The 27,376-nt window shown below is 44.8% G+C and overlaps 2 protein-coding genes across 3 annotated transcripts; one reads left to right on the top strand and one right to left on the bottom strand.

Annotated features, from left to right (window-relative positions):
- Positions 1 to 288: 288 nt before the first annotated feature.
- LOC139366910 (E3 ubiquitin-protein ligase MARCHF6-like) lies at positions 289 to 25,468 on the top strand. Of its 2 annotated transcripts, XM_071104660.1 has the most exons (26): positions 289 to 636; positions 1,245 to 1,344; positions 3,077 to 3,150; positions 3,368 to 3,511; positions 3,873 to 3,945; positions 4,178 to 4,349; positions 4,514 to 4,688; positions 4,895 to 4,956; positions 5,076 to 5,108; positions 6,125 to 6,176; positions 6,301 to 6,359; positions 6,540 to 6,620; positions 6,739 to 6,807; positions 7,047 to 7,121; positions 7,242 to 7,376; positions 8,610 to 8,729; positions 13,091 to 13,191; positions 14,143 to 14,280; positions 15,340 to 15,550; positions 16,494 to 16,563; positions 18,028 to 18,209; positions 19,613 to 19,747; positions 20,031 to 20,120; positions 23,824 to 23,956; positions 24,541 to 24,694; positions 24,943 to 25,468. In XM_071104660.1, exons 1-26 carry the CDS (start codon positions 612 to 614, stop codon positions 25,028 to 25,030), a joined length of 2,751 nt encoding a protein of 916 aa, XP_070960761.1. In that variant the 5' UTR covers positions 289 to 611; the 3' UTR covers positions 25,031 to 25,468. The 2 variants fall into 2 exon arrangements, with proteins under 2 accessions (XP_070960761.1, XP_070960762.1); XM_071104661.1 differs by lacking the exons at positions 289 to 636; positions 1,245 to 1,344 and adding an exon at positions 1,510 to 1,544.
- On the bottom strand, positions 25,448 to 26,484 carry LOC139366911 (arylamine N-acetyltransferase, pineal gland isozyme NAT-10-like). Its single transcript, XM_071104662.1, has one exon. It carries the CDS (start codon positions 26,362 to 26,364, stop codon positions 25,519 to 25,521), a length of 846 nt encoding a protein of 281 aa, XP_070960763.1. The 5' UTR covers positions 26,365 to 26,484; the 3' UTR covers positions 25,448 to 25,518.
- Between the last annotated feature and the right edge of the window lie 892 nt (positions 26,485 to 27,376).

Genomic DNA, 27,376 nt, shown 5'->3' with positions numbered 1-27,376 from the left:
TGCGTTAGAGATATTAACAATTCTTGACCTGGCTTTGGTAATGTGAGCATTTGTTGTAAAGTCAGCTGTGTGCAGTTTGCAATTACATTCCGAGATTAACAGTAAATACCATAACGGGGTAACGCGGTGGTGCAGGCATCAATTTAAAGAAATGGGATTCAGTCACAGATATATCGGTATGATGTAGTACCGGCTAAATACCGCAGGATGTCACTATCTACACGGGCCAGAAACCACAAAATGGTACCATGTGACGCAGATTCCGGATGACCGCTGACGGAAAACGGCGCACACTGTCGCAAGGTATCACTTGTGTCGGGTAAATTTCTTATTCGTCGCCTCTATCGTGTTGAATTTGCAAGGAAGAGGTCTGCTAGCGATCTCGGTTTGACAATCGCTACCGGTCCAACATACATGGTCCGAGCGTGTCACGAAACAGGAGGGATTCTGGTGTTCAAAGTGGACACCATTTTATGAAAGTCAATGTATCGGACTTCAAGGATAGTCTGATCCAGATCGGCTAAAAACAGTGCCGTTCGCATTGTGGATGGGTGTGCGATAGCAAACTAACGTTCCTGTATAACTCCAAAAAGAGGGGCAGAGCCTCATCTATGAAGATGGACATTGCAGATGAAGGTACATTTTTTATTTTTTTACAGTCCACTAACGTTGGCTAGCTGAGTTAGCTTAGTGAAACTAGCTAGTTACTCTGTACTCGGTCTCCAAGGCAAAGGTGGTCTCTAACTAACGTTACCTTTCCAACGTCAGTTTTCAGCACATTTTCCGTCCACTGACACCCACAGTGACACCAGTTAGGGCCTGGCTAGAAGCAATCGATCATCAATGGGCTACCAGTAGCTAGCTAGACCGGGGCTAGTTAGTTATATAACCTAGCACATTTCCCCAGTACAGATAATTGATGCGGCTGCTAACACTGGCATGTTAGTCGGTTAAGCTAACGTAATGTAGCTAGCTACAGTAGCGAGGTAATCAATGAAACGTAGCTAACTCCATAGCAAGCTAGCTATTTATTAGCTGATGTCTGCTCTCATGGCTGGTGTTACCATTTATCTTGTCAGTGTAAAGCTAACTACAATATTGTTTGATTAAGCACTGGAACAATGCATTAGGTAGCTTCAAATCGATTGCTAATACAGAAGGCTGTTCTTCCTATGTGTAGGCGGTGTGTGTGTGTCGTCTTGTCTGTCTCTCTGAACCAATGGACAAACATCTTCTCTGTGTAGGGGATATATGTCGCGTGTGTCGTTCAGAGGGGACCCCAGACAAACCCTTGTACCACCCCTGTGTCTGTACTGGCAGCATCAAGTTCATCCACCAGGAATGGTGAGTGTCTCTCTCTCTCTACCTCTCTCTCTCTGTCTCTCTCTCTCTACCTGTCTCTCTCTCTGTCTTTCTCTGTGTCTCTCTCTGTGTCTCTCTCTCTCTGTGTGTCTCTCTCTGTGTCTCTCTCTCTGTCTGTGTCTCTCTCTCTCTCTCTCTGTGTGTGTCTGTACTGGCAGCATCAAGTTCATCCACCAGGAATGGTGAGTGTCTCTCTCTACCTCTCTCTCTCTCTACCTCTCTCTCTCTCTCTACCTCTACCTCTCTCTCTACCTCTACCTCTCTCTCTCTCTCTCTCTGTGTCTCTCTCTCTGTCTCTCTCTCTCTGTCTCTCTCTCTCTGTCTCTCTCTCTCTCTACCTCTCTCTCTCTCTCTCTCTCTCTCTACCTGACTCAATCACTGTCAACTCCTGTCCTGATGAATGATTGACACGGCTTGGGAACATGCAGTCATCAGGAACAATTACAAACATTGTCATTGAATTGCGACCTCAAGATTGTTTTACACTTAAGTGCACTTATTATCAGGAGTCAACTATATACTGTTTTTTTTATTTTACCTATACTGTATTATATACTGAACTAGTATTTATAATCAAACTATAGCCTAGCCCCCACACCAGCTTCCAGTACTAGCCATAGAGAAATCTACTCACTCCTCTGATATAATGGCCATAGGAGAATCACATTTGAGTCAGTAGGATGAGGTAATGTTGATTTAGACACAGCATAGGGCCTCGCTATTGCCTAAGACAGTCCTGAGGCCATTATGTTGACGCGTGTCCCAAGTGATCATCCCACTTATGTTGCTGCAATCACAGCTGTTTTCTCTGCCATGTGGATCTAACAAAGGAAAAACAATTAACAATAAAGCAAAGGATAAGGGACTGTGAGTTTCTGATCTGTCATTTATTGTGCTAGCACTAGTGATGAGAAGCAGTCGGGACACTATTGAACTACTATAATGTGGTTTACTGCCATGGTTTACCACAGCAGAAACATAATAAAAGCCTTCGGGTGTGGTTACACAGTTACTACAGGCGTGGTTACACATTTGTGGTCTGCTGAGCCGGGTACAGAAGTGCATTGGAGCACTGTGTCATCATTCCATTTCTGGTACCGTCTGCTCTGGCATAATGTCAGTGATCTCCAGAGGGCCCTGTTGGTTCACACACGATTCATCCAGATGTACAGGAAGGTAACCACGGCGTAGTTAGTTACATGGAACTTGGGGCTCCCGAGTGGCCCAGCGGTCTTAAGGCACTGCATCTTAGTGCTAGATGCATCACTACAGATCCTGGTTCGATTCCAGGCCGTATCATAACTGGCCGTGATTGGGAGTCCCATAGGGTGGCGCACAATTGGCCAAGCGTCGTCCAGGTTTGGGTTTGGCCGGGGTAGGCCGTCATTGTAAATAAGAATTTGTTCTTAGCTGACTTGCCTATTTAAATAATAAAACAATATGTAACTTGGGTTGTCTTGGTGTTATTAACATATAGTCCTAACTGGCAGTAATAACAATATCATGAGGATTCAAATCAGTGTTTTTAGGATCCTCTGTGTGTACCAGTTCTCATTCACCAGGCGTGCGTGAGACAGAAATATTAAAGAAAGCATTACGAAGTGTTAAACGTCTGAATGAGTCGACTGCTGTGGGGTATGAACAAGTCTTTTAGGGTGTTCAGTTAGTTCCTCACCTAACATTCACCACTCTTACCTCTTGTTGTTGTTTACAGTTTGGTCCAGTGGCTGAAGCACAGCAGGAAGGAGTACTGTGAATTATGCAAGCACAGATTTGCTTTCACACCAAGTAAGTACCCGTCTGTGGCATTGACCTGTCAGTCTCAGAAATGTGAGCTGTTGCAAGAGGTTGACTTCAGACTGGGATGCTCTGTCATTGAATACACTCTTAGGTAAAAAAGGGTTTTACCTGGAACGCAAAGGGGTTCTTCAAAACGTCTCAACCTCCTATTTTTGCTCTGTTATTTATAAATTATTGTCTCATCCCTCTATCTGCTCTGCTCCAGTCTACTCCCCAGACATGCCCCCCCGTCTGCCCATCCAGGACATCTGTGCTGGCCTGCTGACCAGTGTGGGCACAGCCATACGATACTGGTTTCACTACACACTGGTGGCCTTCGCATGGCTGGGGGTGGTCCCCCTCACTGCATGTGAGTAGACTGATACACACACACACACTAATGTGTCAACACTTTACTCTTAAGTAGAGTATCACTCACATAAGGACCTGTACGCTAGCGCTGTGTCCATGGTTTAATAGGATCAGAAGTGGGATTTTGGGATTTTCCCAGTTTTGTTAATCCTATTGGTGTGTTGGTTTGTGTGTCCACTGCCTACACTCTTAGGATAGGGTGGATTACAATACCAGCATTAAGCATACAGTTACTGCCCCTGCCTAAACACATTTGTCCTCAGTCCTAACCAAGATCTTCCTACCTCTTTCTTCAACATGTTCTCCCTTGGTGAGATGATGCCCATATCTCCTCTCTGTCTCTCTCTCTCTCTCTTCAGGTCGAATCTACAAGTGTCTGTTTACCGGCTCTGTGACCTCGCTCCTGACGCTGCCTTTGGACATGCTCTCCACGTGAGTCATGACGTCATATCCTCCTCCTTCGCCAATCAGACTCTACCTCCTCACCTCCTTCCTGTATCAGATCACGTCATTGTTTATTCAAGCTTATGTGTCGGCCGCCTGGCTTTGGTCAGAGCTTACAGATGTTATTGCTTTATTCCCAGTTTCCCACACACATGCAACAAGATGTGCGAGTGCTTTTTTTTGTAGATCTTTGACATTTTCACATCCGGTCTCCCTGTAGAGATAACCTGCTGGCAGACTGTCTGCAGGGCTGTTTCGTGGTGACGTGTACACTGTGTGCCTTCATCAGTCTGGTGTGGCTCAGGGAGCAGATAGTCCATGGTGGTCCCCCCCTGTGGCTGGAGCACCACCAGCAGCCCCAGCCCAACGCAGCCGGACAACAGCCCAACGAGGTAACACACATTCATCACACACACACATACACACATACATACACACACACACACACACACACACACATACACACACACACATACACACACACACATACACACACACACACACACACACACACACACACATTTACAGCCCCTCCACCCACATTGCTCCCCTGCAGGCTGCCGGTCAAGGAGCAGCTGATGAACCCCCTGCCCCTGCCAACCCCCCAGCTCACGAGGCAGAGCCAGAGCCCCCGGATGGCCCACCAGAACAGGGGGAGGAGCCAGAACTAGACAACGAGGAAGAGGAGGGGGCGGCTGCCGAAGATGTGGATGCCAACAACGGGGCTCAAGGTAGGAGACTAGGGCCAGCACTCATCAGATGACTAACATATGGCAACAGCAATACTAAAAGTTATATAGTATGAGATCTGTCTCTCCCTCTTATTTCTCCTCTCTTACTATCTTTCTCTCTCTCTCTACATCTCCTTCTCTCTCCCTCTCTTACTATTTTTCTGTCTCTACATCTCTTATTTCCCTCTCTCTCCCTCTGTCTGTAGATGATATGAACTGGAATGCTCTAGAATGGGACAGAGCAGCAGAGGAGCTCACATGGGAGAGGGTAAGACTGGTTTAGTTTCTCCAACACATCTGTCCTGAATCAAACATATGACATTGATTGACATTGACACATCCATGATTATATCATCACCTCTTAATGTCTCTCTCTTTACCTCTCAGATGCTTGGACTCGATGGCTCCTTGGTGTTCTTAGTACGTATTTATTTACACACCTAGTATGGAGTGGTATTAACACACAGAATGGAGTGGTATTAACACAGAATGGAGTGGTATTAACACACAGAATGGAGTGGTATTAACACACAGAATGGAGTGGTATTAACACACAGAATGGAGTGGTATTAACACACAGTATGGAGTGGTATTAACACACAGTATGGAGTGGTATTAACACACAGAATGGAGTGGTATTAACACACAGAATGGAGTGGTATTAACACACAGTATGCAGTGGTATTAACACACAGTATGGAGTGGTATTAACACACAGAATGGAGTGGTATTAACACACAGAATGGAGTGGTATTAACACACAGAATGGAGTGGTATTAACACACAGAATGGAGTGGTATTAACACACAGAATGGAGTGGTATTAACACACAGAATGGAGTGGTATTAACACACAGTATGGAGTGGTATTAACACACAGAATGGAGTGGTATTAACACACAGAATGGAGTGGTATTAACACACAGAATGGAGTGGTATTAACACACAGAATGGAGTGGTATTAACACACAGAATGGAGTGGTATTAACACACAGAATGGAGTGGTATTAACACACAGTATGGAGTGGTATTAACACACAGAATGGAGTGGTATTAACACACAGAATGGAGTGGTATTAACACACAGAATGGAGTGGTATTAACACACAGAATGGAGTGGTATTAACACACAGAATGGAGTGGTATTAACACACAGAATGGAGTGGTATTAACACACAGAATGGAGTGGTATTAACACACAGAATGGAGTGGTATTAACACACAGTATGGAGTGGTATTAACACACAGAATGGAGTGGTATTAACACACAGAATGGAGTGGTATTAACACAGAATGGAGTGGTATTAACACACAGAATGGAGTGGTATCTGCACGCCGAGGACGGCGTAGTATTTGCATTGAAGGGGTTGTCTGGTCTATAAGCAGTAGCACTAGGATGTAGTGAGGTGACGTTTTGCTTTGTGTCTCGTCTTCCAGGAGCATGTGTTCTGGGTTGTGTCTCTGAACACTCTCTTCATCCTGGTCTTCGGTGAGTACACAAATGAACACTAACTCCCCCTAAAGTAGCACCCTTCTTACATTGAACTAGCCAGGTATGGTGGTTGGGCCCAGTAGAAGGCTGTGGGGTTTGATGCATCACTGTTCTCTTACAGCGTTCTGTCCATACCACATTGGTCACTTCTCTGTCATGGGCCTTGGCTTTGAGGAATATGTAAGAAACATTCTCTAATACACCACTCCTGTTAAACAGTACAAATATATTGTATTTACAAAGATGATTGCATTATTTAATCGATATAGTCAAGACTGGTCTGTTTTACTTTCTGCATTCAACAAAGTTGGCCTCACCAACATGGCAAATATGGTTGAATGCTCTTGTCTTGTCCTCTAGGTCCAAGCCTCCCAATTCGAGGGCCTGATCACAACCATCGTAGGGTACATCCTGTTGGCCATGACGCTCATCCTCTGTCATGTATCCTTCCGCCTACTGACCGGGATCCCTTCCGGTGACCATGCAGTGTTTCCATGGAGACCTTTCCACTGTTTTTGTGTACAAAAGTGTGTGTTTGTCCTTAACTTGTGTCTCTCAGGGGTTCGCTGCTCTGGTCAGGTTCCAGCGGTCCCGCCGTCTACTAGGGGTCTGCTACATCGTTGTCAAGGTAACATTTCGGTTTTAAATCTAGGCTTTTCATATTATTGTAAACCCGAAACGAAGAACGACTTGACTAAAAAATGAAATCTATATGAATGACGGAAGGTCAACTTTAAAAAAAAGAAAATGTAAATCTCCCATTGACATCAATGCATGATTTTGGGAATTGCCCGAGTTTCCCCTGGGGCTTCATAGTCCCTGAGGTCATGTGTCTGTCCATGGTGTTTAACGTGGTGTGTGTTCCAGGTCTCACTGCTTGTTGTCGTGGAGATAGGAGTCTTCCCCCTCATCTGTGGCTGGTGGCTCGACATCTGCTCTTTAGTACGTATAGACGTTTCTCTCTCTCTCTCCCCCTTTTCTCTTCCAACCTTGCCCCCCCATTTCCCCCCCACCCCACTCTTTCTTTAACCGTTCCCACCTCTTCTTCCGTCCGTTCTGCAGGAGATGTTTGATGCGTCTCTGAAGGACAGAGAGCTGAGTTTTAAATCTGCTCCAGGCACCACCATGTTCCTGCACTGGCTGGTGGGAATGGTCTACGTCTTCTACTTCGCTTCCTTCATCCTCTTACTGAGAGAGGTAAGGGACAGGGATCGTGACTCCATGTCTATTTCCATATGATGGTTATTTTATCAATATTTGTGAATAAAGCAGTTAACGCCATTTCTCACATCATCAATTTGACGCGAAAATATCGCACCATATTGAACGAACAAATTGTCTGTCGACATTTTATGAAATTGTGCCGACATTTCCTGTTTCCATCAGCTCGGTCCCGCCTTTTCTTATGCATCTGTTCATTCGTCCGCTTGAATTGGCTGTATGGAAACCTGGTTATAGAGCATGTCCCAAATGGCACACTATTCCCTTTATAGTGCACTACTTTTAACCAGAGACCTATGGGCCCTGGTCAAACGTAGTGCACTATATAGGGAACATCATCAACCATGTGTAGTTAACTCGTGATTATGATTGATTGATTGTTTTTTATAAGATAAGTTTAATGCTAGCTAGCAACTTACCTTGGCTTCTTACTGCATTCGTGTAACAGGCAGTCAGTCTCCTCTTGGAGTGCAATGTAATCAGGTGGTTAGAGCGTTGGACTAGTTAACCGTAAGGTTGCAAGATTGAATCCCCGAGCTGACATGGTAAAAATCTGTCTTTCTGCCCCTGAACAAGGCAGTTAACCCACCGTTCCTAGGCTGTCATTGTAAATACGTTTTTGTTCTTAACTGACTTGTCCAGTTAAATAAAGGTGTAAAAAAAATCGGCTAACTCGGTGTCCAAAAATACAGATTTTCAATTGTTATGAAAACTTGAAATCTGTCCTAGTTAATCGGCCATTCCGATTAATCGGTCGACCTCTAATATACACACACAAAAAGTATGTGGACACCCCTTCAAATTAGTGGATTCAGCTATTTCAGCCACATCAGTTGCTGACAGGTGTATAAATCGAGTGCACCGCCATGCAATCTCCATAGACAAAAACAGTATCCGTGAGCTGTTGGCTAGAGCGCACACAAACCGTCGTTATTTAACGCAACAGTTTTATTTGAAATGCCATGGAAAATGCATTAAACTTTTGGCTTTTATTCGGTACATGAAAATGTATGCGAAAAAGTAACTTAACACTACGTCATCACGCACTGCTTATTATCCGAAAAATGTGCATACTTACTTTATGCGGATTCTAGAATATTCACTTCACACAATCTGTTACCAATTAGATGGAAGCGTAGCCATTGACTGGTTTGTTATAGTGTACTGTTGATTAATTCCTGACTATAGTGTGGTGCTGTGTTGGATCAGGTGCTGAGGCCTGGGGTCCTGTGGTTTCTGAGAAACCTGAACGATCCAGACTTCAACCCAGTCCAGGAAATGATCCACCTACCTATCTACAGACACCTCCGCAGGTTCATCCTGTCTGTGGTACGTACATCTACAGACACCTCCGCAGGTTCATCCTGTCTGTGGTACATATAGTGCATTCGGAAAGTATTCAGACCCCTTGACTTTTTCCACATTTTGTTACATTAGAGCCTTATTCTAGAATGGATTAAATAAATCAAAATGAATCTACAGACAATACCCCATAATGACATCACAATACCCCATAATGACATCACAATACCCCATAATGACATCACGATACCCCATAATGACGAAGCAAAAACAGGTAGAGAACATTTAGTTAATATTATTTTTTCAACTACAATATCACATTTCCATAAGTATTCAGACCCTTTACTCAGTACTTTGTTGATGCACGTTTGGCAGCGATTACAGCCTTGAGTCTTCTTGGGTATGACGCTACAAGCTTGGCACACCTGTATTTGGGGAGTTTCTCCCATTTTCCTCTGCAGATCCTCTCAAGCTCTGTCAGGTTGGATGGGGAGAGTCGCTGCACAGCTATTTTCAGGTCTCTCCAGAGATGTTCAATCGGGTTCAAGTCCGGGCTCTGGCTAGGCAACTCAAGGACATTCAAAGTCTTGTCCTGAAGCCACTCCTGTGTTGTCTTGGCTGTATGCTTAGGGTTGTTGTCCTGTTGGAAGGTAAACCTTCGCCCCAGTCTGGGGTCCTGAGCACTCTGGAGCAGGTTTTCATCAAGGACCTCTCTGTACTTTCCCTTGATCCTGACTAGTCTCCCAGTCCCTGCCTCTGAAAAACATCCCCACAGCATGATGCTGCCACCACCATGCTTCATCGTAGGGATGGTGCCAGGTTTCCTCCGGACGGGATGCTTGGCATTCAGTCCAAAGTGTTTAATTTTGGTTTCATCAGACCAGAGAATCTTGTTTCTCATGGTCTGAGAGTCCTTTAGGTGCCTTTTGGCAAACTCCAAGCGGGCTGTCATGTGACTTCTTTCCGCCTGGCCACACTTCCATAATTGGTGGAGTGCTGCAGAGATGGTTGTCCTTCTGGAAGATTCTCTCATCTCCACAGAGGAACTGTAGAGCTCTGTCAGCTTGACGATTGGATTCTTGGTCACCTCCCTGAGCAAGGCTCTTTTCCCCCGATTGCTCAGTTTGGCTGGGCGGCCAGCTCTAGGTAGTGTCTGGTTCCAAACTTCTTCCATTAAATGAATGATGGAGGCCACTGAGTTCTTGGGGACCTTCAATGCTGCAGAAATGTTTTGGTACCCTTCCCCAGATCTGTGCCTCAACACAATCCTGTCTCGGAGCTCTACAAACAATTCCTTCAACCTCATGGCTTGGTTTTTGCTCTGACATGCATTGTCAACTGTGGGACATTATATAGACAGATGTGTGCCTTTCCAAAATCATGTCCAATCAATTACATTTACCACAGGTGGACTCCAATCAATTTGTAGAAACATCTCAAGGATGATCAATGGAAACAGGATGCACCAGAGCTCACAATACTTGTGTACATTTTTTTAAATAGTTTTTATACATTTGCAAAGATTTCTCTTGGGTATTGTGTGTAGATTGAGGATTTCTATTTTATTTAACCCATTTTGGAAAAATGCTGTAATGTAACAAAATGTGGGAAAAGTTAAGGGGTCCAAATGCACTGTACATCTACAGACACCTCTGGCAGCAGGGTTTCCGTTGGCCCGAAAAGAATATTCCATGATTGAAATACCAAGCAATCACATGTGTAGTTAAATAATAATAATATATATATTTTTTTTAACAATGGCCAAGATTAGAGCTGCTATTTGTATTTCTGAACTGATAATTAAAATGCTCTTCCCATTTGCCATTCAAGTACAAAGGCAACTTAACAGGCTTCAGCGCGTCACAGCACTTTACAATGAACTGGAGGCAGTACGCATTTTGAATACGTACTTAGTTGTTTGAAACCTGAACGTTTTACGACATATTATGAGGCATGTCTAACCTTGCTCAAAGTAGCTTAGCCAAAATCACACCAAACATGCAGGCCATTGAAACCAGTAGTCTGTTTCTCTCATGTTCTATTGATTTTCATTGTCCAGTAGCCAAAGGCACAATCCTAGTCATATTAGCAACCAATGCTAGTTGTTACATCAATAGTCATATTAGCAACCAATGCTAGTTGTTACATCAATAGTCATATTAGCAACCAATGCTAGTTGTTACATCACTAGTCATAGTAGCAACCAATGCTAGTTGTTACATCAATAGTCATATTAGCAACCAATGCTAGTTGTTACATCAATAGTCATATTAGCAACCAATGCTAGTTGTTACATCACTAGTCATAGTAGCAACCAATGCTAGTTGTTACATCAATAGTCAAATTAGCAACCAATGATAGTTGTTACATCAATAGTCAAATTAGCAACCAATGCTAGTTGTTACATCAATAGTCAAATTAGCAACCAATGATAGTTGTTACATCAATAGTCATATTAGCAACCAATGCTAGTTGTTACATCACTAGTCATAGTAGCAACCAATGCTAGTTGTTACATCAATAGTCAAATTAGCAACCAATGCTAGTTGTTACATCAATAGTCATATCAGCAACCAATGCTAGTTGTTACATCACTAGTCATATTAGCAACCAATGCTAGTCGTTGCATCTTTAGATCTCTTCTTTCTACATTTCTAACCACTAGGCTACCTGCCGCCACATGAAACTGCTCAAAATGTGTTTTCCTCTAATTGCATTATGGGGCGAACATTGGTGCATAGCTTACTGCCTTGTATGCATTGCCACATGTATAATGTGAAGAAATAATAGCTTATCAATGTGTTATGCTAAACATTCTGATCTTTTTTACGTTTTTGGGTGTGGCCTAGGACTACTGGTTGGATGAATTATGGATCTATCGTCCCACAACTGTCCCAGAGTCTGTTTTGGACAGGTTATTTCTTTCTCGCGCAGAACGATAAGCTGACCAATAGAATAGGTCAACTGTTCTACTATGGCGGATAGTGGATTGACGTAGGCTAGTAATTTTGCTGTTTGTTACCTGTTGGATGAGGAAAAGTAAATGTGGCCAGTTATTCTAACATATCAGGTTTTGGGGAAGCTAATTTTCACCATAAAAATGCATTTCATGCATCCTCCATTTGCAGACTTGTGTAAGATATTCTACTATTCATAATGTGAAGAGTAGATTGGATAGTCATAATTTAGGCTAATAACATAACTAAATCACCGTGCGTAAAAATACTGTTGAATGCAGGGTGTAGCGACTTAGTGGGTCTAGGCTACATATCTGCTTTTGTACAGGAAAATATTGGCCTTTTTTAATAAACACATTTTATGCAATTCTGCTACACTTTATATGACTGGAGACATTAGCAGAATCTTTTTTAATACGACAAATGACAGAGAAGCCTACTCTGCTGACACTGACAAACAGATCAATAAAGACAACGTTGTCTGATCTATATATTTGGCCAACGAGAGGGGGAGATACAAATTCAATATGACGTCCCATCTAACCTGGAGGGGGAAATGATTGTCCAAAAACAAACAAGTGTCAGTTAATATGCACAGTCACTGGGGTTCTGGCCCATGTTCTCCACTGGTGCCAATGGGATAGGCTACTTTTCGCTCAATTAAGTTGATCATTTTAATAACTAAAAGACAGATTGGAGTCTTCTCTTTACAGCAATAGACAATTGTTTTCTAAACTGTTTTTCCGCGATTTTATATATTTTTTAAATATTACGATATGCCTGGCTGGGTCTCTCTGCTTTTCACTGACTGTCAAAACTCATCACACATCTTTTTGGTATTTACCACACGCTCTGCCTAAATTGCAGGCCCTTCCGACTGGGCTATGCAATTTTAAAACAATCTACATATAATACAAGTTAATGATATTCTGTGGCCAAAACATGCTGTTTGGTGTAGTAGGCTATTTAGAATTTTGGGGGAAAAAATCAGTATAGACAGGAAAAAGCTAATTAGGCTATATCATTTTGGCAATTTTAATGAAATCTACTTTAAGGAAAGCTTCCCGAGCCTTATGGATACACCACCTATATATTCTAACATCTTCTATTGGCTCATCGGAATTCGGTAAGAATGACGCACGCTGTTGCAGCCGACTGGCATGTTCTGTGAAGATGAATTACCATAAACTAAATGTGATTTCTGCCAACCGTGGGTGGACGCCCTAATCAGGCTACGCAAACAATGCATATGGCTCTTGTATATTTGTTTAATTGTCCAGCAAATAAAAATGCTGCCTCCGCAGGTTCACCCTGTCTGTGCTCCGTCCATCTACAGACAGATTTGTTGGTAAAAAGTAGTCCCAGACAGCTATGGTTCTGCTTTGATTGTGTGCTGATCATTAAAGGTGTATGATGTATGTCCTCTCCTAGGTGGTGTTTGGCTCTATCGTTCTCCTGATGTTGTGGCTGCCCATCAGGATGATCAAGCTCCTCCTCCCTGCCTTCCTGCCCTACAACGTCATGCTTTACAGGTATACTCCTTCCTCCCCTACAAATTCATGCTTTACAGGTACACTCCTTCCTCCCCTACAACGTCACGCTTTACAGGTACACTCCTTCCTCCCCTACAACGTCATGCTTTACAGGTACACTCCTTCCTCCCCTACAACGTCATGCTTTACAGGTATACTCCTTCCTGTCCTACAACGTCATGCTTTACAGGTACACTCCTTCCTGTCCTACAACGTCATGCTTTACAGGTACACTCCTTCCTGTCCTACAACGTCACGCTTTACAGGTACACTCCTTCCTGTCCTACAACGTCACGCTTTACAGGTACACTCCTTCCTGTCCTACAACGTCACGCTTTACAGGTACACTCCTTCCTGTCCTACAACGTCACTCTTTACAGGTACACTCCTTCCTGTCCTACAACGTCACGCTTTACAGGTACACTCCTTCCTGTCCTACAACGTCACGCTTTACAGGTACACTCCTTCCTGTCCTACAACGTCACGCTTTACAGGTACACTCCTTCCTGTCCTACAACGTCACGCTTTACAGGTACACTCCTTCCTGTACTACAACGTCACGCTTTACAGGTACACTCCTTCCTGTCCTACAACGTCACGCTTTACAGGTACACTCCTTCCTGTCCTACAACATCACGCTTTACAGGTACACTCACATGGCTCAATTGTGGCCAGCAATGGTCACCAACCCTGGTCCTGGAGAGCTGCTGTGTGTGCAGGTTTTTGTTCCAGCCCAGCATCAAAATGCCTAGATATAGATGTATGCCCGGTAAGTGATGTACCTTCACCCACCTCTCTCCCCCCCTCCTCTATCCTCTCTCCCCCCTCCTCTATCCTCTCTCCCCCCTTCCCTATCCTCTCTCCACCCTCCCCTATCCTCTCTCCCCCCTCCTCTATCCTCTCTCCCCCCTCCCCTATCCTCTCTCCCCCCTCCTCTCTCCTCTCCTCCAGTGATGCTCCAGTCAGTGAGCTGTCTCTGGAGCTGTTGTTACTGCAGGTGGTTCTGCCAGCTCTCCTGGAACAAGGTCACACACGCCAGTGGCTGAAAGGTCTGGTCAGGGCCTGGACTGTCAGCGCAGGATACCTACTGTGGGTCTATCCACACTACACCTATACACACTACACCTATACACACTACACCTATACACACTACACCTATACACACTACACCTATACACACTATACACTACACCTATATACACTACACCTATATACACTACATCTATACACACTACACCTATACACACTACACCTATACACACTAAACACTACACCTATATACACTACACCTATATACACTACACCTATATACACTACACCTATATACACTACACCTATATACACTACACCTATACACACTACACCTATACACACTACACCTATACACAATAAACACTACACCTATATACACTACACCTATATACACTACACCTATATACACTACACCTATATGCACTACACCTATATACACTACACCTATATACACTACACCTATATACACTACACCTATATACACTACACCTATACACACTACACCTATACACACTACACCTATACACAATAAACACTACACCTATATACACTACACCTATATACACTACACCTATACACACTACACCTATACACACTACACCTATACACACTACACCTATACACACTACACCTATACACACTACACCTATACACACTACACCTATACACACTATACACTACACCTATACACACTATACACTACACCTATACACACTATACCTATACACACTACACCTATACACACTATACACTACACCTATACACACTATACACTACACCTATATACACTACACCTATACACACTATACACTACACCTATACACACTATACACTACACCTATACACACTATACACTACACCTATACACACTATACACTACACCTATACACACTATACACTACACCTATATACACTACACCTATACACACTATACCTATATACACTACACCTATACACACTATACACTACACACAAAACACACTATACACTACACTTATACACACACTCCCAAAGTGGTCTTTCATTATAGCTACAGACCGTAACATGAAGTATATATTTGTTAGCTCACTTTCTCTACCTTCTCCTTTTCACCTCCTCTCCTCTCCCCCCTTTCAGAGACCTCCACTCTTACTTGCTCGGAGAACAGGAAGACGATGCTAACCAGCCTGTCAACAACAACCATGCTCCCGGGCACCAAAACAACAACAACGCTAACCCCGCCCCTGCTGTGGGGGAGGGGCTTCATGCAGCCCATCAGGCCATATTACAGCAGGGAGGACCAATAGGTTTCCAACCCTACCATCGGCCCCTACGCTTCCCTTTCAGGGTCAGTGCACTACACACTACCATCGGCCCCTACGCTTCCCTTTCAGGGTCAGTTATACTACACACTACCACCGGCCCCTACGCTTCCTATTCAGGGTCAGTGCACTACACACTACCATCGGCCCCTACGCTTCCCTTTCAGGGTCAGTGCACTACACACTACCATCGGCCCCTACGCTTCCCTTTCAGGGTCAGTGCACTACACACTACCATCGGCCCCTACGCTTCCCTTTCAGGGTCAGTTATACTACACACTACCACCGGCCCCTACGCTTCCCTTTCAGGGTCAGTGCACTACACACTACCACCGGCCCCTACGCTTCCCTTTCAGGGTCAGTGCACTACACACTACCACCGGCCCCTACGCTTCCTATTCAGGGTCAGTCACACTACCATCGGCCCCTACACTTCCCCTTCAGGGTCAGTCACACTACCACCGGCCCCTACGCTTCCCCTTCAGGGTCAGTCACACTTCTCCTTCAGGGTCAGTCACACTACCACCGGCCCCTACACTTCCCCTTCAGGGTCAGTCACACTACCACCGGCCCCTACGCTTCCCTTCAGGGTCAGTCACACTACCACCGGCCCCTACACTTCCCCTTCAGGGTCAGTCACACTACCACCGGCCCCTACACTTCCCCTTCAGGGTCAGTCACACTACCACCGGCCCCTACACTTCCCCTTCAGGGTCAGTCACACTACCACCGGCCCCTACACTTCCCCTTCAGGGTCAGTCACACTACCACCGGCCCCTACACTTCCCCTTCAGGGTCAGTCACACTACCACCGGCCCCTACACTTCCCTTTCAGGGTCAGTCACACTACCACCGGCCCCTACGCTTTCCCTTCAGGGTCAGACACACTACACACTATCACCGATCCTTCCACTTCCCCTTCAGGAAGCTTGAATGTACTACTTGAATGTCTCTCTCTCCTGTCTGTAGATCGTCTTGCTGATAGGGTTCATGTGTATCACCCTGCTGGTTTCCAGTCTGGTGTGTCTGACGTTACCAGGTGAGACATCAACCTTAAGTCATTGTTGGGGGAGTCGTGAACAACATGTAGTTCAACGAGTAATTTAACTATATTTTGCAGTATCTCAGTGGGAAGTTGGAACTAAATTCAAATCTTACAGTAGAGGCTGGTGGGAGGAGCTATAGGAGGACGGGGTCACTAATGGCCGGAATGGAACGGTATCAAACAGCAAAGGTATGGAAGCCACATGTTTGACTCAGTTCCATTTATTCCATTCCAGCCTTTCCAATGACCCCGTCCTCCTATAGCTCCTCCCACCAGCCTCCACGGAAATATTGGTAGTGTTTTCAGTAATTAATTACTAAAAAAATATGTAGCTAACTCCTGGAACTACACACAAGTTTATTTTTTTTGCAAAAATTAAATATGGGTAAAATAGTCAAGAATGTCCTTTTTTTTTTCGGCATTAGACTAGCCTAATTCTCACTTGAATTAAAAAATAAAATACAAATGAATAGGTTAAATTACACATTCTGTTAACATCTGACTCCGTAGTGATATGTTTAGATATGATAATTTATCACAAAGTAGTTTGTTTTCAAATGATCAGCTTATCCGACGCACCCTAACACCGGTGGGAGGTATAACATGAACAGACCAGAGGCAGTCGTTTCTTTTCTTTTGTATCGTTTACTAAACAGGTCTTCTTTCACCCGAGTAAATAACTCCAGTACAGGCAACGTCCAACGCTGAAACACCAGCGTAACAAAACACAAACTAATCCGTTGACCAAAAGGCCGTGGCCGAAAAGAGAACGCAAAACAACAAATGGCTACTCCTGTCTTTAGACTGTCGTCTAGACAACAGCTACAGGGGGAACACTTCTCTCTACCTAAAGCCTGCCTTGATTGACAGAGAGACAGACCAGTCACAGAAGCTTTCTCTGAGGTAGGAAAAACTGACTTTCTCACAGGTCCCCCGCCTCTACTCCCCATCCTCACCCAGCTCCTCTCCTGGCACACCGATATAGAGGAAGACGCAAAGCAATTAGTGGGCCCAGGTGTGTACTAATTGGCTTTACACTGAGTACCTATCCCCTGAGGAGGGTGCTGTCGCATCGTCTTCCTCCGGCTGGTCACTGAACTCTCACATTTAGTTCAGTAAAACTATATGTTTCTTAAGGGTAGCTAGACTTCTTCCAGTGGTCAGTAATTGGTAGCTTGGTAAACTATATGTTTCTTAAGGGTAGCTAGACTTCTTCCAGTGGTCAGTAATTGGGAGCTTGGTAAACTATAATTTCAGAGTAGCATCCCCAACACTGACCTCTCATCTACCGACACCTTAGTATTGTTTTAAAGCTAATTGAACTGCGCGGAAATAAGTGGACTTATTTCATCTCAATACTGGAGTACTTCTTCAGGAATCTCACCTGGAATGACTAACCTGAATGTTTCGAAAGGACACTAAAAGCCATGGTTCTGTTTTTAATGTTGTTTGTTGCAGTGTTTGCGGGCCGTTGGCTGATGTCATTCTGGACAGGCAGCTCGAAGATCCATGAGCTGTATACAGCAGCGTGTGGTCTGTACGTGTGCTGGCTGTCCATCCGCGGTGCCACCGTGCTGTTGGCCTGGATGCCCCAGGGACCCACCATCATCATGGTCAAAGTCCAGGAGTGGAGCCTCATGGTAAGAGTCAGAGGGTTTTCCTTAATGGAAGCCTCTCGTGCAAATTCAGTTAAGTGTGGCAGCCGGCCTTGAATGAAGCCTGTTGTGTCTATGTACGCTGACGACTCAACAGTCAACTAAAACGGAGAGCTCCAGTCACTTTTAGAATGGGTAACTAGCAGTAGGCTGCCGCTAAGTATCTCAACTAAAATCATCATTTTGGAGACAAATCACTCGCTCAACGCTAAACCTTGTTTACACCCATTGTTGAATAATGTGGCTATTGAGCAAATTGAGGAGACGACTGCTAGGTGTAACCCTAGATAGCAAGCTTTCATCGTCAAAACATAACGACTCAATGGTTGCTAAAAATGGGAAGAGGTCTGTCCATGATAGGGTGTTGCTCTGCCTTGACATCTCAGTTGACCAGACATGTCCAACAGGCCTAAGTTTTGTCACACCTTGAATACTGCCCAGCTGTGGGGTCATGTGTAGTTTCACCTGGACTACTGCCCAGCTGTGGGGTCATGTGTAGTTTCACCTGGACTACTGCCCAGCTGTGGGGTCATGTGTAGTTTCACCTGGACTACTGCCCAGCTGTGGGGTCATGTGTAGTTTCACCTGGACTACTGCCCAGCTGTGGGGTCATGTGCGGCAGAGAAGGAAATAGGTCAATTGCAGTTGGTCCAGAACAAAGCAGCACGTATCTCACTGAGACGTACACGGAGGGAATGTGTCAGGAACGTGCATGTCAGTTTCTACTGGCTCAAAGTTGAGGAGAGATTGACTGCATCACTTTTGGTCTTGGTGTTGATGTGTTGAAGGTACCGAACGCTCTGTTCATGCAGTTGGCAACACAGTTCACACCCTCATCGGTACAACACAAGACATGCAACCAGAGGTCTCTTCACAGTGCCCAGGTCCAGAACAGAGGCTGGGAAACACACAGTATTAAATAGAGCCATGACTACATGGAACTCTCTGGTAACCCAGGTAACTCAAACTAGCAATAAAACCAGTTTCAAAACACAGACAACAGAACACCTTACTGCACAAAGGGGACTGTGAAGAGACAGACATTTTATGTGTCTTGTATTGTCATTTGTGCTGTATGTATTACAGCTAGGTATTGTTTGTATGTACTGATATATAGACTGTGATGTTTTTGATGTGTGTTTCAGTCCTTAACTCTATTCTGTACTATGTGTCATGTTTCATGTGGACCCCAGGAAGAGTAGCTAATGCTTTTGCAGCGGCTAATTGGGATCCTAATAATGACCAAATCCACTTTTCTGGAAGTCTGTATAGTAGGTTGTACTAGTTATGGAGATGGCTGTATGTCCAGGGTTAATATCTTCATTCCATTATCATTTATATTTCAACATCCAATCATGTCTTACCTTTAATGTTGTGTGTGTGTGTAGATTCTGAAGACCCTTGTCGTAGCGTTGCTGGTGGCTGGTGTTATCCCTCTACTATTGGGCCTGCTGTTTGAGCTGGTCATCGTTGCTCCCCTACGCGTTCCTCTGGACCAGACGCCTCTCTTCTACCCCTGGCAGGTACTGTGTGTGTGTGTAGTGGCAAAGGTCACTGGTTTTTATATGGTGTGTAGTGGTAAAGGTCACTGGTTTTATCTTGTGTGTGTGTGGTAGTAAAGTTCACTGGTTTTTATATGGTATCGTGTGTGTGTGTGTGTGTGTGGGGTAGTAAAGTTCACTGGTTTTTATATGGTATCGTGTGTGTGTGTGTGTGTGTGTGTGTGTGGGGTAGTAAAGTTCACTGGTTTTTATATGGTATCTTGTGTGTAATAGTAAAGATCACTGTTTTATCTGGTGTGTGTAGGACTGGGCTCTGGGGGTGCTCCATGCCAAAATCATCGCTGCCATCACCCTCATGGGTCCACAGTGGTGGCTGAAGACTGTCATAGAACAGGTGTGTTATCCTACACCACGTCGTTATCACTTCGACAATGATCAATCTCACACGAAGTTTGACCAACTCTTTCCGTTGTTACTAATTGAACTGCTCGGCATCTGACCGTAAGGCCAGTGGATAGTGCATAGGGCTCAGTACATCACTGGGGCCAAACCTCCTGACATCCAGGACCTCTATACCAGGCGATGTCAGAGGAAAGCCCAAAAAATAGTCGAAGGCTCCAGCCACCCAAGTCATAGACTGTTCTCTCTGTTACCGCACGGCAAGCGGTACCGGAGCGCCAAGTCTCAGACCAAAAGGCTTCTTAACAGCTTCTACCTCCAAGCCATAAGACTCCTGAATTAATTAATCAAATGGCCACCTGGACTATTTCCATTTGTTTTTACACTGCTGCTACTCGCTGGTTATTATCTATGCATAGTCACTTTACAAATGACCTTGACAAACCTGTCCCCGGCACACTGACTCGGTACCGGTGCCCACTGTATATAACCTCGTTATTATTATGTCATTTTCTTCCGTTACTTATTATTGTTTTCACTTTAGTTTAGTTTTGTAAATATTTTCTTAACTCTATTTCTTGAACTGCATTGTTGGTTAAGGGCTTGTAAGTAAGCATTTCACGGTAAGGTCTACTATACCGGTTGTAATTCAGCATTTCACGGTAAGGTCTACTACACCGGTTGTAATTCAGCATTTCACTGTAAGGTCTACTACACCGGTTGTATTCAGCATTTCACGGTAAGGTCTACTACACCGGTTGTATTCAGCATTTCACGGTAAGGTCTACTACACCGGTTGTATTCAGCATTTCACGGTAAGGTCTACTACACCGGTTGTATTCAGCATTTCACGGTAAGGTCTACTACACCGGTTGTATTCAGCATTTCACGGTAAGGTCTACAACACCGGTTGTAATTCAGCATTTCACGGTAAGGTCTACTACACCGGTTGTATTCAGCATTTCACGGTAAGGTCTACTACACCGGTTGTATTCAGCATTTCACTGTAAGGTCTACTACACCTGTTGTATTCAGCATTTCACGGTAAGGTCTACTACACCTGTTGTATTCAGCATTTCACGGTAAGGTCTACTACACCGGTTGTATTCGGCGCTTGTGACAAATAACGTTTCCCCCTACGTCAGGGGTGTCAAACTCAAATACCCAGTGGGCCAAAATGTAAAACCTGAACAAAGTCACGGGCCAACATTGAACAAATTAACCTTTTAATATGGACCCAAACAAGTTTTGCTTTAACACTGAATATGGAACAAGCATCGCTTATTACCATACAATATATAATTTAATAGTGGAGACATGCAAAATCGAATTTCAAATGAAAAAACACATCAATGGCATTCATTTATTAAATAAATAAAATTTCAATAAAAATTGTATGCCTCTTTTCTATTTGCAGCCTTCTGATTTAAATACCAAAATAAACTTTTTCCACTGGCTAATAATTTTACAAATAAAATGATAATAAATCAATCAACCATTCAAGCCCATGCCTTGTAGCAAGAAAAAGTGCATAAAGAAAACGTTAATTATTGCACACTGGTCTAATCTGATGTGCCCAAGCCAGATACCTGGCATCTCTTCTTGGATGCTAGTTCATCAATGTCTGGGCTCAAGCTCTGAGCTGAAGAAATCCTCAGTATCGAGCGAAGATGTTCATCAGTCAGACGTCTCCTGTGAGTTGTTTTGGTCATCTTCATCGAGGAGAAAAGTTGCTCGCATAGATAAGTGCTGCCGAACATGGGGAGCATCTGAGCAGCTTGGGTGCGGAGCTGAGGCATTGTGTCAGGGATGAACCGTGGAAACTGTGCGGCGCCCACAGCATCATACTTTGACTTCAGCGTGTCGTTGCACTGGAGTTCAATCAGCTCCATTTGGATGTTGGTTGGTGCATTTTCCACATCAACTGCGAAGGGATTACTAAGCAGTTCAAACTTGCATTTCTGGGCATCGAAGTCGGCAAATCGCCGGCTAAACTCAGCGGCGAGAACACTGAGTTTTTCAGCAAACTGTGCGCATGGGAACACGGCGGTAGAGATCTGCGCTTTTATGGATTGGCAGCAGGGAAAATGGCAAGGGAGTTCCTTGCAGCATCTGATTCTCCCACAGGCACAGTTTAGTTTTGAAGGCCCTCACTGCAGCGTACATGTCTGTGATGATGCGCCCCCGCCCCTGATGCTGCAGGTTCAGCGCATCGAGATGGCTCGAGATGTCACAGAGAAAGGCCAGCTCACACAGGAACTTTTGCTCCCGGAGCTCTGCTGTATCCTTCCCTTTGGTTTCCAGGAATTGACATATTTCCTCACGCAGCTCGAAACCTCTGTTCAGTACTTTTCCTCTGCTTAGCCATCTCACCTCTGTGTGATACGGCACATCTGCGTATTCCGAACCACACTCCTCCAGAAAAGATTTAAACTGGCGGTGATTTAGACCTTTTGGCTCTTATAAAGTTAACTACCTGTTACTGTGGTCATAACATGTTCCATCTTTAGGGCTTTGGCACACAGTGCTTCCTGATGTATGATGCAGTGGTAAACAGTTAGCTCACCTGCACAGTTCTCTTCCCGCATCTTCTCCCGAACCATGCCCACCAGTCCACTCTTTTTACCGCACATCGCTGGCGCACCATCTGTCGTTAATCCAACGAGTTTATCCCACGGCAGCTTTATTTCAGTTACACATTTGGAAACCTCCTCAAAGATTTCCTTTCCTGTGGTTGTGCCATGCATTGATTTGAATCCTAATAGCTCCTCCGTAACACACAGATTTGAGTCCACTCCACGGATGAAGACTGACAGCTGAGCAGTATCAGATGCGTCGCAGCTCTCATCCACAGCGAGGGAGAACGCAACAAAATCTTTTCCCTTTTCCATCAGCTGGTCATACAGATTGGTGGCAAGATCACATGTGCGATCAGCTACTGTGTTCCTGCTCAGGCTCACGTTTGAAAATGCTTGTTTTTTCTCTGGGTATACGAGGTCACAAACCTTCATCATGCACTTTTTCATGAACTCTCCCTCATTAAAGGGCCGGGCTGATTTTGCGATCTCTGCTGCCACTATATAACTAGCCTTTACAGCAGCCTCGCTTTGTGATGTGGCTTTTTTAAACATATTCTGTTGTGAAACCAAACTTCTTTTCATCTCCTCTACTTTCTGGCTCCTTTGAGTCATGTCCAGGTCCTTGTATTTGTCATGGTGTTTCGTTTCATAGTGTCGTCTAATGTTGTACTCCTTACTTACAGCCACGTTGACTCCACAAACAAGACAAACAGGTTTGTCTTTTACATATGTAAACAGATATTCTGCCTCCCACTTGTCCAGAAAGCTCCTGTTTTCTGCCTGTCTTTTCGCCATTTTTGGGAAGGGTTAGCTCGCTGACAGTTGTAGCGTCTATGTTGCTATGACTACTGTCACAGAGGAGAGAGCGTTTCTGGGTCCTGTCCTGATTGGCGCGCGAAAACAGCAGAGCATTATGGGATTCGTAGTATTAGTGGTGAATGCGCTGTATAATACCGGCGGGCCAGCTCTAGTAGTAATTTGGTATTGTCTCGCGGGCCAAATATAATTACCCCGCGGGCCAAATTTGAGTTTGACACCCATGCCCTACGTGAACAATAGATTTTGACCCTGTGTAAAGTGACCGGCGAGGGGTAACGTTGCCACCTCTCCTCCTGTCAGGTGTATGCTAACGGCATCAGGAACATCGACCTCCATTTCATCATCTGTAAGCTGGCTGCCCCTGTCATCTCAGTGCTGCTGCTGTCCCTGTGTGTCCCCTACGTCATAGCAGCCGGGGTCGTACCTGCCGTAGGTCAGTCAACAGTGTGTGTGTGCAGTGTGTGTGTGCACGTGTTTGTTTGTTTCCATGTTCATGTGTTCATGTGGGAAGTGTTTGCATGCACACTTGTGGGTGAGTATGAAGTGTTCAGCTCTAACTCTACTAATAGATCTGTTCTCCTCCTGGTTTGGCAGGTGTGACTCCAGATATAACTCTACTAATAGATCTGTACCCCTCCGGGTGTGACTCCAGATATAACTCTACTAATAGATCTGTACCCCTCCTGGTGTGACTCCAGATATAACTCTACTAATAGATCTGTACCCCTCCTGGTGTGACTCCAGATATAACTCTACTAATAGATCTGTGCCCCTCCTGGTGTGACTCCATATATAACTATACTAATAGATCTGTACCCCTCCTGGTGTGACTCCAGATATAACTCTACTAATAGATCTGTACCCCTCCTGGTGTGACTCCAGATATAACTCTACTAATAGATCTGTGCCCCTCCTGGTGTGACTCCAGATATAACTCTACTAATAGATCTGTACCCCTCCTGGTGTGACTCCAGATATAACTCTACTAATAGATCTGTTCCCCTCCTGGTGTGGCAGGTCTGTCAGGTGTGTCAGGTGTGACTCCAGAGATGCAGATTCTGATTCAGAGGAGGATCTACCCGTTCCTCCTGATGGTGGTGTCCATCATCGGCATCCTCTCCTTCCAGATACGACAGTTCAAACGTCTCTACGAACACATCAAGAACGACAAGTAAGCACCCACCCCTATCTCCATACCTGGCCTGTTCCTAAACAGCTCCATGTATAGGGATAGTACAACCCTGGTCCCAGGGAGTTTCAGGATATGCAGGCTTTTGTTCCAGCCCAGCACTTCCACATCTGATATGAACTATTCAAGGTCTTGATCTGCAGCTGACACACAAACTAGGTAAATGCTCTAGTATTGTGATTGACATGTGACTGTTTTTTAACCCCTGTGTACTCTTTGCCTTCCTGCAGGTACCTGGTTGGCCAGCGGCTTGTCAACTACGAACGCAAGGCTAGGGGAACCAGCTCTGTCCCGCCCCCTAACTCTATCCCAGAGTAGTCAAGTTTGCTTTTGGAAACCACCCATCTCGTGTTCTCCCTCCCCCTCTCTCTCACCCTCCCTCCCCCTCTCTCTCTCCCTCCCCCTCTCTCTCTCCCTCCCTCCCCCTCTCTCTCTCCCTCCCTCCCCCTCTCTCCCTCCTTCCCCCTCTCTCCCTCCTCCCTCCCCCTCTCTCCCCCTTCCCTCTCCTCTCTCTCTCCTTCCCCCCTCCCTCTCCTCTCTCTCTCCTTCCCCCCTCCCTCTCCCCCCCCCCCCTCCCCCTCCCCCTCCCTGTCATGTTCATGCCTTGCTAAGTGTTAAGTGCAGCCTGAGGATTGTACATATGTAAATACTTTGGATGCAGACTTGTCTGAAATTGGACAGATTTGGATTAATGCAATGACCATTGTACATCTTAAGTGTATGTATATTAATTTATTAAATCAAACTGACAATTTGTTTCTGTCTTGTTGTTTATCATGAAGAAGAAGAAGAACAAAAAAAACATTTTAAAAAATGTTGAGTGGTGGTGTCATAGTTTCATCCTTTGGGACAAGTTGAGATTCCAGTATTATTCCAAACTCCTCTTTTAGTATGTCAGGTATCTCTTCATCAGTCAGCTCTCTGCTGGCTTTAGTCACAGTCCCAGCTTCATCTGAGGGAAACTGGGTGGTGATGAGTTTATGGCCCATGTAGGTGAGCCTCCCGGTAGGCTTCAGCATGGAGCAGAGAGACTTGCAGAAGAAGATGGAGCTAGGGGAGCTCTGATGGTAGTCACACATCTCTATGAAGTCTCCTCTGTGTCTTGTGTCCAGAGTGAACTTGTATAGCTCAGTCCAGAGCCCAGTTTCTCTCTCTTCATCTTGCCACTCCAGAAAGTGCATCTCTCCCGCTCGTCTGATCCTGTACACTCTGTGGCCCTGCTTCTGAGGTTCTTCCGTCTCTAAGGACATGGGGAGCTCGAACCCTGATCCACCAAATGCCACGTCGCACAGCCACCGATGCCCCTCGAGCGTCACCATGGAGATGAAGTGGTCGAACGGCGGGCCGTACCACCCTGTGATGGCGTCTCTCACTTGGCCCGCTAGGATGGTGACGTCGAATCCCATTTCCGACAGAAGCCAGGAGAACAGACCGTTATTCTCGAAGCAGAACCCTCCGCGGCGGTGATGAACGATTTTATCATAGAGGTGCGGGAGTTCGAGTCGTACGCGCCCCCCGCTGTGGATGGTGAGGTTCTCGAAAGGGATAGTCCTCAGATGACAGCGGTGTACACGCTGGAGCGCGTCCAAGGTCGGCGTTGGCAACGCTGGTCCCTCATACCCAATGCGTAGAAAATACTTCTGAACATCCATTTCTAATCGAGAACTTTCTAATCGAAAATGTTTTTAAAAAGTTTTAAAAAGTAAAATATTTCGTTCACTTTATACAAAATACGATGTATCTTTAAGAACAATGTCGATGGGAAGATATGCTATGCCTGGGATTTTTAAAATAGATTAGGCGAAATCTGCAGTTTCTGCGGTGTGTAGGATATTCCTTTCAATTTGCTTTCAGTCCTGCCAAAGGTTAGTAAACGGACGTGCTGCCTCCTGGCGGACACACAAATCATTCATTAGTGATTTGGAAAGAATAGTCCAAGCAGACTGAACGCTAATAAAGCAAGCAGGTATTGTAGGTCCAGGTCTAAAAATCATATAATATACAATCCTAATTAAAGAGACGCCTAGATTAGTAGAATATGTCTAGGGACCTGATTAAGGTTAATTTAACAAAGGCATCCAAAATCGAAACTAGAAATCAAGAGATTAACAAAAGTTGGAACTCCAAAGCTTCTCCTTTTATTTTATTTCCGGGCCAGGGCTTATTCATTACCGTTTAACAACCAGACGGAAGCAAACAGAAAGGGACCTACCATTGCATGTAATCGGTTGCGCAACAGAGAGAATATTTTGCAACAGAATCGGCGTAATGAATACACCCCAGATAAACTAGCGCCGAATACAACAGGATGTAAAAACTTACATATATACTATATATATATATATAAGTGTGGGACACTTGCACACTCTACCGGGAGACGAAGGGAAATGCACAGGGGAGTGTGGTCGGTGACGTCACGCAAACTCTCCCATTGAGTGGAGACGTTTGAACACATTTCTACTATTTATGTCTTTAAAATTAGATTTTAAACCTAACTTAAACCTCAGTGCTAACCTTAAATTGAGACCCCCCCCCCCCCCCCCAAAAAAAAAAAAAAATATATATACTTCATGTATTTTTACGTTATAGTAGTGCTAATTTCCCGGAACAACTCAGCGAGATGGGGTGGGTGGGGGTATCCGGGGGGCTCAGAGGTACCGGAAC

The sequence above is a fragment of the Oncorhynchus clarkii genome, chromosome 15, assembly GCF_045791955.1.
Source record: "Oncorhynchus clarkii lewisi isolate Uvic-CL-2024 chromosome 15, UVic_Ocla_1.0, whole genome shotgun sequence".
Taxonomy (NCBI): Eukaryota; Metazoa; Chordata; class Actinopteri; order Salmoniformes; family Salmonidae; genus Oncorhynchus; species Oncorhynchus clarkii.
Note: the sequence above shows the minus strand (reverse complement) of the source record. Positions and strands in the feature narration are given on the sequence as shown.